The sequence below is a fragment of the Lathyrus oleraceus genome, chromosome 5, assembly GCF_024323335.1.
Source record: "Lathyrus oleraceus cultivar Zhongwan6 chromosome 5, CAAS_Psat_ZW6_1.0, whole genome shotgun sequence".
NCBI lineage: Eukaryota > Viridiplantae > Streptophyta > Magnoliopsida > Fabales > Fabaceae > Lathyrus > Lathyrus oleraceus.
In genome coordinates this window covers 382051707-382062870 of record NC_066583.1, presented here as the reverse complement: position 1 = coordinate 382062870, position 11164 = coordinate 382051707, and the positions used below count along the sequence as shown (strand labels likewise).

The 11164-nt window shown below is 35.8% G+C and overlaps 1 protein-coding gene and 1 long non-coding RNA gene across 2 annotated transcripts; both read right to left on the bottom strand.

Annotated features, from left to right (window-relative positions):
- Positions 1–1840: 1840 nt before the first annotated feature.
- Positions 1841–5347, bottom strand: LOC127080870 (uncharacterized). The gene is made up of 3 exons (XM_051021160.1): positions 3387–5347; positions 2988–3065; positions 1841–2183 (listed from the first exon to the last, which is right to left on the bottom strand). The coding sequence occupies exons 1-3, from the start codon at positions 5345–5347 to the stop codon at positions 1841–1843; spliced, it is 2382 nt and encodes a 793-aa protein (XP_050877117.1).
- Positions 5348–7132: 1785 nt separating this feature from the next.
- On the bottom strand, positions 7133–8970 carry LOC127079904 (uncharacterized). Its single transcript, XR_007787993.1, has 3 exons — positions 8886–8970; positions 8427–8486; positions 7133–7181 (listed from the first exon to the last, which is right to left on the bottom strand). It is a non-coding gene; the product is annotated as an uncharacterized LOC127079904 (long non-coding RNA).
- Between the last annotated feature and the right edge of the window lie 2194 nt (positions 8971–11164).

Here is an 11164-nt window from a genome sequence, read left to right as displayed (position 1 = left end):
AAAGTGTCAATTATAATCATATATATTATTTAAGGTATGGAAAATTAGGATGTTACATTACCTGTTGGTGTAAGCCCTATAGGCCAATACTTTTTGGTACTTGTATCGAATTATTTATTAATAATAAAAGGCATTTTCTTTATTATGTTTGTTTAATAAAGTCCCTAGAATAGATAGTCCGTTTAATGTATCAAGTATGACTTAATCATGAGATCACATTAAACATAAGGACACTATTCTTAAAGTATCCGTAGTCGAGCTTTAGTGTGAAGTGGAATAACATTAAAGCATTAAGACTATTATGTTTGTAGACTGATGATCACATCTCATGGATCATTGATAAAGAGTTATCAAGCCTTAAACATAGGTATGAATATTAGGAGTAATATTTATACCGGATTGACCCACTGTGAGAATACTATATAAAAAGTTATGCAAGGTGTCATAAGTTATTCTCATGGTGATAATAGTGTATACCACTCTTCGACCTGAAACCACTATGGATCCTAGATGTAGAGTCGAGTGCTTTATTGCTGATCCAACGTTGTCCGTAACTGGATAATCATAAAGACAGTTGATGGGTACTCCACAAAGCATGCTGAGGGACATGAGTGTCCTAGATGGAATTTGCCCATCCTGCGTAACAGGATAAATGTCTATGGGCCCAATATTGAACTGGACAAGGGTGACACGGTCTATACCTTGTGTTCAATATAGACATAAATGAAAATGGGTAATTATACACATAATTATTATCACAGGAGGTTTTGTCAGATCACATGACATTTTCGTGTCTTGGGTAGCAGTGATGTGTTGCTAGATACCGCTCACTGTTTATTATGTTAAATGCGTGATTTAATATAATTGCCAACGTCGCGAAAACCTACAGGGTCACACACAAAGGACGGATTGATGAGAAATAGAGTAACTAAGGAACACCGTAAGGTATGGTGCACTTAAGTGGGAGACGAAATATGGTAAGGTACCAAATACTTAACTGATTTTGGCATATTATGAGATATGGGCCAAAATACACTTAAGTGGGCTTTTTAGCTTGAAGCCCACACAAGTGGTTCTATAAATAGAACCCCTTGGGTAGAAGCATTGTCGCTCCACTCAGACTGAAATTCAAGTGAAGACTTGGAATTTCGTTTCCCTCTCTCTCTCACTCAAAGCCTTCATTCGTACCAGCTAGCACTGAGATTGAAGGAACCCGTTCGTGTGGACTGAGTAGAGACGTTGTCATCGTTCAACGTTCGTGATCACTCTGTGGATATGTATCAAAGGTTTTGATCATTATCAGAGATCTGCACCAAAGGTTTGAATCGCCACAAGAGGTAACGATTCTATCACTGATCATGCCCATTCGTAAGGATCACTAAATGGAGAAATTTTAAATTCCGCTGCGCCTTGGATGGCAATTCTCCTTCATTACCACCCCCCTTAAAAGAAATTTCGTCCTCGAAATTTAACGTACCTAAAACATATGTGGATACTTTTGACGCATGTCCTCTTCTCTTTCCCAGGTAGAATCACCAGTTACATCATCTCACAAAACTCTAACCAATGGTATCTGCTTTCCACGAAGTTCCTTAATTCGATGATCTAAAATTTTGACAGGTAAAGCCTCATATTCTAGGTTATCTCTAAGTTCCACACTTTCAGGCTCCATGACATGTGAAGGGTCAGGATAATACTTCCTTAGTTGTGATACATGGAATACGTCATGAAGATTAGACAGCTTTGGCGACAAAGCAATGTGGTATGCTACAGGTCCAATCCGTCGTAGAATTTGAAAAGGCCCGATAAACCTTGATGTTAACTTCCTAGTTTTGATTGCTCATGCATTTCCCGCTCTAGGAGTTACCCTAATGAACACGTGATATCCTGCCTCAAATTCCAAAGGTCTTCTCCTTTTATCACTATAACTCTTTTGACGATCATGTGCAGCTTTCATCTTTTCTCTAATAAGCTTAACCTGGTCTATTGTTTGTTGCACAAATTCTGAACCCAATATTTTATTTTCTCCAACTTCATACCAACATAAATGCGTTCGACACCTTCGTCCATACAATGCTTCATATGGAGCCATGCCAATACTTGAATGAAAGCTATTGTTGTAAGTAAACTCAATAAATGGTAAGAACTCATCCCAACTTCCTTTGTGTTCAAGAGTACACGCTCTTAGCAGATCTTCTAACGACTGAATTGTCCTTTCTGATTGGCCGTCTGTTTGGGGATGATAAGCTGAACTTAACCTTAGTTTGGTTCCTAACTCTAAATGCAACTGACGCCAAAACTTTGTTGTGAATCTGGGATCTCTATCACTGACTATAATTGTAGGTATCCTATGTAATCTAACAATTTCCTTTACATATATCTGAGCTAGTCTCTCTAAGCTAAACGTTTGGTTGATGGGAATGAAATGTGCACTCTTTGTCAATCTATCAATGATTGCCCAAATTGCATCATGCTTCTTCTGAGTTTTGGGCAAAGCAGTTACAAAATCCATAGCTATTCCATCCCACTTCCACTCCGGAATGTCTAAAGGTTGTAATAATCCAGCTGGCCTTTGATGTTCAATCTTTGCCTTCTGACATATCAAACAACTTTGAACATACTCTGCTATATCCTTCTTCATTCCAAACCACCAAAACATTTTCTTCAAATCTTGATACATCTTTGTGGCTCCTGGATGAAAACTCATCTTACTTTTGTGGCCTTCTTCCAAGATCAACTTTCGAATATCCTGGTTTTGAGGTATACACAACCTTTCTCCAAACCTTAGGATTCCATCACTCCTTATGTTAAAATCCTCATTCTGACCATCTTTGATAGTTTCCTTTATATTCATTAATTGGTCATCAAGTTGTTGTTCATCTTTAATCCATTTTAGATATTCATTAGACACGACAATAGTGCCTATGAACATACTTCCTTCACTGTGATGTACTCCTAAGTTTAAATCCACGAATTGGTTAATCAACTCTTCTTCCTTCAACATCATTGCAGATACATGAAGTTTCTTTCGACTCAAGGCGTCTGCTACAACATTGGCCTTTCCTGGATGATATTGTAACTCAAAATCGTAGTCCTTTAAAAATTCCATCCAACGCCTTTGTCTCATGTTTAGATCTTTCTGGTCAAATAAATGCTTCAGGCTTTTGTGATCACTTAACACAGTGAACTTTGATCCATAAAGATAATGCCTCCAAATTTTTAAGGCAAACACAATTGCTGCTAACTCTAAGTCGTGAGTTAGGTAGTTTCTCTTGTGCACCTTCAACTGTCTTGATGCATAAGCTATCACTTTCCTTTCTTGCATCAACACACAACCAAGACCTTGGTATGACGCATCACAATACACATCGAATCGTCCTAACGGGTCTGGTAAGATGAGTATTGGTGATGAAGTCAATCTTTCCTTCAACTTCTGAAAACTTTCTTCACACTCTTTTGTCCATTCAAAGTTCTTACCCTTCCTCGTTAACTGAGTCATAGGCAAAGCGATCTTTGAGAATCCTTCAATGAACCTCCGATAATATCCAGCTAGTCCAAGAAAACTTCGAATCTCACCAACATTCTTTGGACTTTCCCACTTTGTTACTGCTTCGACTTTACTCGGGTCTACTGCAATACCTTCTTTGCTGATAACATGACCAAGAAATTGTACCTCCTTCAACCAAAATTCACATTTCGAGAATTTCGCGTACAATTGGCGGTCCTTTAATATATGTAGCATAATTCTCAAATGTTCTTCATGCTCTACCTCATTCTTGGAATAAATCAAAATGTAATCAATGAAAACTACAACAAATTGATCTAAGTACGACCTAAAGATCCTATTCATGTAATCCATGAATACTGCTGGAGCATTAGTCAAACCAAATGGCATCACTAAGTACTCATAGTGTCCATAACGGGATCTGAAAGCTGTTTTTGGAATATCATCCTCCTTCACCCTGATCTGATGATATCCAGACTTCAAGTCAATCTTCGAGAATACCGATGCTCCCTTTAACTGGTCCATCAAGTCATCGATTCTAGGCAAAGGATACTTGTTTTTTACAGTAGCTTTATTAAGTTGTCTATAATCTACACAAAGTCTAGAAGAACCATCCTTCTCCTTGAAAAACAAGACTGGAGCTCCCCATGGCGATACACTCGGTCTAATAAATTCCTTCTCTAACATCTCGTCTAACTGTTTCTTTAACTCAGCCATCTCTGAGGGTGACATTCGATAAGGAGATATAGAAATTGGTCCAGTGCCTGGAACCAAGTCTATAGAAAACTCCACTTCCCTAACCGGTGGTAAACCTGGAACCTCTTCTGGAAAAACTTCCGGGAATTCACAGACCACTGGAAGTTTTTCAACACTAGGGGTTTCTCCTTCTGACATAGAGAATAACATCATAAATTTTTGGGTGAGAGTTTCCACCTTTATGACTTCTCCACTATCTTCTCCAAACGTTAAAATTTTCTTCTTGCACCCCAAGTTTACATCGTTGGCTGATAACCAATCCATTCCTAAGATGACATCTAGGTCTTTTAGCGGGAGTATTATAAGGTCTACTAAGAATCTTCTATTTTCTAAAATTACAGGGCAGTCTGCACAGACTGAACAAGTTACCATTCTTTCTACCGAGGGAGTTGTAATGGTCAACTTATTATTGAGATCAATAATTTCAAATCCCAAAATTTCCGCACAAGATGTAGATATAAATGAATGTGTAGCTCCTGAATCGTATAATACTGATACCAACTTATCTCCAATTAGACACATACCTTGGATTAACCCATCTGACTTTGAGATCTCAACTCCTCTAATTGCAAATACTCTTCCCGTGGTTGGCTTGTTCTGATTCTGAGGTCCTTGACCAACATTTGGGCCTCCGTTCCTTGCTCTCCCTACATTGTTATTGTTTATTAGGACACTCTTCTGGCTTGTTGGTTGGTTTTGTCCTTGGGGACAATCTTTGAGAAAATGGCCCTTCTGACCACAACGAAAACAAGCTCCAATATTTCTATTTGGACAATCTTTGTTAAGATGTGCCCCTCCACAACTGTAACACTTGAACATTAACCTCCTAGAATCCTGGTTATGATATGGTGTAGGCCTTTGATATGGCCTACCCCCTTGTTGGGTCCTTCCTCCATGGCCTCGGTTAAAATGGCCCTTGTGATTGTTGTTTCGGGTTGGTACTCCTGATCCATATTGATTCTTCCTATTGTCAATTCCTTCCAACTCCAAACATCTTTCTATCAGCTCACCAAAGCGCATAATATGCAGAGGTAGAACCGCTATCTGGATATCATATTTCAATCCATCTTGATACTTTTCACACATCCATTATTCCCTTGGATGCAAGCGGTAAAATGCAGAATACTTTAGCAAGGATTCAAACTTCCTAGTATACTCTCCCACCGTCATCATACCTTGACGCAGGTTCTGGAATTCTCTCTCCTTCTCTTTCCTACATAGCTTTGGAAAATACTTCCCCCAAAATTCTTCTTTGAACAAGATCCAATTGATCTCTCTTCCTTCCTCTTCCAATAATCTATGTTTTCCTCTCCACCAGGCTTCAGCGTCGCCTGTCAGCATGAATATTGCATAACCGACTCTTCTATTCTCTCTACAGTGAGTGAAAGAGAATATCTTCTCTATCTCTTGCAACCATTTCTCAGCACCCTCCGGATTAAAGTCACCACCAAACTGTGGTGGTTTACCTTTCAGAAACGAGTTCAATCCCGTATCTTCATGCACAGTTTCTCTTTGTTGTTGCTGAAAAAGTTGATGATTACGAGTGATTTGCAGGATTTGAGCATTTTGTTGTGTTTGAACTAACACAGCCGCAGCAAGTTCACGAACATCTCGAGTGTCAGCTTGAGAGTTTGTTCCAGATTGGGAATGATCTTCTCGTCCTATGGGGATGTTAGCTACCCCTTCGGGAGTAGCTTCACCACTCACATTTCTACCTACACCTCTACTAACGCCTCTACCAACACTCCTACCACGCCTCACGTTTCTGGCGTTCTGAACCATAACTTCCTGAAAAGGATAAGTTATTAGGTTTAATCATCCACAAGACATAAAGAACAAAATAAATATGTATATTTATATCCCAATGAATGATTCATCGATAAGGATTTTGTCAATTCTCTCACATGCAATGTTATGTTTAATATGTTGAATTAATGCTTAACGTTAGTTATGATTATATCTAGAATTTTGGCAAAGATAATCAATATTTAGTGTATAAACAAAAGCATATCAATTTATTCAATAACAACGATTACAAAAACCATGACCATATTTCATTTAAAAACCTCTATTAATAAACCAAGCTAAGACTAGTAATGGTAACACTATAATTATCATTATTGCTAAGAAATCTTTACCTAATTCTTCATGCTTGATAATACCAATAAGAAACAAGATAATGACAAGAAGAGTGATGAATAAAAGAAAACATTTAGCCATTTGTAAGGTATGGATAAGTACTTTGAAATTGATATGAAAATAATGAATAGGTGTGAAGTATTTATATAGTGAATTTTGTGAAGTGTCTGTTACGTTACCGTTGGGTTTGTGACCGTTGGGGGAAAAAGAAAGAAGAATAAGTTAAGTGTGTTAAAGACGCTTCCTAGATCAGTATATTAGAAGGCTATCAAGAGGAAGACTCAACGCACAAAAGAAAAGTTATCATCCTGTTTGGAATCCAACTTGATACAGTCAGTATAACTCTAGACACTTACGGTCCGAGCTGAATCGACCAGCTCTGATACCATTAAATTAGACAGCCTATGTCCCATTAGTGAAATTCTAAAATAAAATACAGAAAATTTAAAAAATTTAAATAACAAGACTGAATTAATTAAAATATACTACTTCACATATATATGCTTCAAATATGTTTTACATAAAGTTTGACACCGTTAAGACTAGTGGCCTTGCCACGTAGATAAAACTTAAAATAAAAGTACATGAAGAAAATCAAAAGAAAGCTTAATAGAAGGACCTCCTAAGTCCAACAGGACTGACACTTATACTGACTGTATATAATATTACGTACTAGTAACGATGTGATAAACGTTTGACAAAACGCTAACAACCTTCAGCCTTGGCATTATCGTAATCTGTCACTCCATAGCCTTCCCTCCTAAATGGTCTAGCTCGTCGCCTGATCGTCATAGATCAATCCAAAGATGCAAGACCAAAAAGAATACAGGGCTAAGATTTACGTACAAGTTTAAAAGTGGGAATAGGATGTAAAATAGTAATATATATATATATATATATATATATATATATATATATATATATATATATATATATATATATATATATATATATATATATATATATATATATATATATATATATGACAACCATAATTATTCGAACAAGCGTATCTTTATCCCATATTTACCTATACTCTATAAGTATATATTCTAATGCATCCTTGAACTATATGCTGACTCAGGCCACTAAACGCTATCAAGGATACCTATCCCATTTACCAAGATCAGATATCACAAGACCACATGCCACCAACGTACTCCCAATTACCAAGAGCTACGCCACCTAACTTCACATGGAGTCCAGGTGTTATAAGTCGATCGTCCCTGAGGATTCATGCCAAGACCCTCGTCTTGCCTAGCATGCATAAATAATAATCCCCGTCGGGATTGTAGGCGACTGATCAACCTCGTACGTCCCATACCGCACGGCAGTGGACTTATACATTCCTCAATGCAGGTCTATATGATCACTCAACCATCTTGTAGCAACTCTCAACTATAAGTATTTAGTTAATATTTGGGAAATATCGTATTAACCTTTCAAGTCATAGTTATTATCTAATTACTTCGGTTGAGTGCCAAATCCATTAAATGTCTTGTCTATTTCTCCTTGGTGTGATCCTTATCTCTATATAACTAGTTCAGTTTATACAGTGAATAATGTATGGTTGACTTCCCAGGTAAGAGAGGTGGACCGTAAAGGACATGGTCGACCAAGTCTTTTCCTTAGCCAGAACCCAACCGAATACAACTACTCAATGTATCCAACTTCCCTTATTTCATTGGGGATCTAATACTTAATATCAAATCAATGTTGTTGTTTCTCTTCTTAATATATCATTTTCTTAGTCTATCAATCACAATCATTCAAGTATAAATAAAATAAACAATTAGACAATTAATCAAACAATGTAAGCACAATACAACCTCAAATTGTCATATCATTCTTATGATAAATAATTGAGGTCGGCATAACCTCGCTTAGTGATTTGGGAAAATCATTATTCGAGGATGGACTCTCCTTACTTATTTATCGCTAGTAGGGCTTGGGTCACCACTACACACATATATACATTAAGATATTTTACGCTAACTTCCCAACGTATACGAGACCTTGCCCCCACCTTTTGTTGTTGATCGTTGTTGAAAGTCCACGAGCGTTTTCTCTGATGTTTGCCCAGAACCTAATTTACGATAACCGTTGAATTGTACGAAATTTATAAAATAATTATAATATAATTTACGATTAAATAAACATAATCCCGTTACAAATTAAAATATTTATTTATTTAAAATATTTAATAATAACCTCCACTATATTTAAATCGTTATTAAATTCAAGTATAAATTAGACTATACTCCCGTTTGAATTTGTTTGTTTTAGAAAATTATCAAGAGTGTATTCCTAATAACATTTTAATTTTATAATAATACTTGGGCATTATAACAACTTAAAATGGTAAAACTTATCTTGGACTTTATAAGTTCAATATCTCAACGTCTTAACGGAAATTTAAATCAAAATCTTAAAATAACCTTTATATAAATAAAATAATTAAAATAATTAAATTATAACGACTTACCGGTTACTTATGAAAATGATTTGAGCAGAACTTTGACGTATCAAACTCCTTTAAAACTTTAGAAGAACTTTGACCCCAAAATAACTCTAAAAGCTACAAACCGACACCGTGAAAACTTCGACAACTAAAACTAATATTTCTATATGAAGAAACTAGAGAAAGAAGGAAATGAAGAGGTAAGAAAGATGATTTGTGAATGAATGAATGAAAATGGGGTGAGAAAGACCCCTATTTATACTAGTTGTAAGATATTAAAATAATGTAAATTTATCTCCTTTTGCCCATGCTTTCTAACTTTTCAACTCTTGCTAGTAAATATGTCTTTGTCAAATATTTACAAGTCTTGCATGAATAGTTTTATAGGTGTTCTAATATGACTTTGTGAAAATAGTTGGTGAGAAATGTATGAAAGTTTGATTTTTCTACTATTTCATGACATATGATCATGTAGAATATTAATAGTAAAATAAAATATATTTCTTTTATAAAATGAAAGGATAATAATAATAATAATAATAATAATAATAATAATAATAATAACAAGGGTAATTATTTAATACATTTATTAACTTAAGGTTATTTTATTTACTATTAGTTTGTAGAGTAAAATAGTGATATTCAAATCAAATAACATCAAATAATATAATAACAAAAATAATATGGATAATTAATTAACTTAAAATTAAGTATTTAAATGACTAATTTCAAAGTTTAGTTTGTAAAATAAAACGATGATATTCAAATTGAATAATAATATTAATAATAAAATAAAGAGTAATTAGTTGATAAATTAATTATTATAGCGGCTAGTTTCAATGTTTAGTTTGTAATAATTAGCGATGTTAAAGTCTCAATTATAATCATATATATTATTTAAGGTATGGAAAATTAGGATGTTACATGTTACATCACATTTCCCTGAACACATTTACTATCCTTACTGATCAGCATAGCTTGGAGTACCTATTGGAGCAACATCTATCTACCCCAGCCCAATATAGAGGGGTCACTAAGCTCATGGGTATTTCTTATGAGATTATGTATAAGAAGGGTAAGGATAATGTGTTTGTAAATGCCTTATCTAGAGCCTCTCATGGTGAAGTTTTACAATTGACTGTCTCTTCTATTTCTTCTGAATTATGGGATTCTCTCCTTAAGAGCTATGAACAAGATTCAACTTTACATGACCTCAAGCTGTAGGTTCTCTCTAATCCAGCCTTGCATCCCCATTTTTTTTTTGGACAATTTGCTGTATAGGAAACAAAAGTTGGTCATTCCTAATGATGGACAAGTGCGGTTAGTGATTCTACAATGGCTTTATTCTTCATATCAAGGAGGCCAGTCAAGACTCAGGGCTTTTATAGCAAGTATCAAGAGCATTTTTATTGGAAAGGTCTTGCCAAGGATGTCACAAAGTTCATTCATCAATCTGAGACTTGCCTTAGATCCAAGTATGAACCTAAAGTTGTTGCGGGTTTACTTCAGCCCCTGCCATCTCTATAGGGAGTGTGGCAAAGTATAACCATGGACTTCATAGAAAAGCTTCCTAAATCTCATGGTAAAGACACGATTTAGGTAATTATTGATCGGTTGAGAAAATATGCCTATTTATTACTATTACTCACCCTTTTACTGCATCCAAGTTAACTGAAATTTTCATTGCTGAAATTTAAAAGTTACATGGTGCACCCGCCAACATTGTGAGTGACCAAGATCCCTTGTTTACAAGTAAATTTTGGGGTTCTTTTCTTGGTCAAATGGGCATTTCTCAAAGCTTTACTATAGCATATCATCCTTAATCAGATGGTCAGAGTGAAGTCCTGAATCATTGCTTAGAACATTACTTGCGGGCTATGACATGGCAACAACCTAAGGAATGGGTCAATTGGTTACCTTTGGCTGAGTGGTGGCACAATACCACGTATCATTCTGTTATTCAAGCTACCCCTTATGAGATTGTGTATGGCCAAACACCCCACTACATCTTCCTTGTTGCCCTAAAAGTACCAAGGTTGAGGAGGTCGACCGAAGCTTCATTGTAAGGGAGGAGATTGAAATTTTGGTGTAGTCAGAGTTCAGATGTTCTACTCCAAGTAATGACATCTGATCCAACATTGTTACTAATACAGCAAGACAATTATACAAATTAAAACCCAGTACTAATATGCACACATTCACAGATGTCACGACATCTGCTACTATATCACCATAGAATGGAAGAACACCCAGTTCTGTCCATCTGGTACAAAGACACAGCAGAGATCAAACATAGCACTTAC

Excerpts from the sequence above, each read along its gene's own strand:
- LOC127080870 (XM_051021160.1), bottom strand. The coding sequence starts at position 5,347 with ATGTGTGAAAAGTATCAAGATGGATTGAAATATGATATCCAGATAGCG. Across the intron at positions 3,066-3,386 it reads CCAATACTCATCTTACCAGA|AGGAAAGGCCAATGTTGTAG; the intron begins CCCGTTAGGACG and ends ACAATATCATCC. Across the intron at positions 2,184-2,987 it reads ATGATGTTGAAGGAAGAAGA|AGCGTGTACTCTTGAACACA; the intron begins GTTGATTAACCA and ends AGATCTGCTAAG.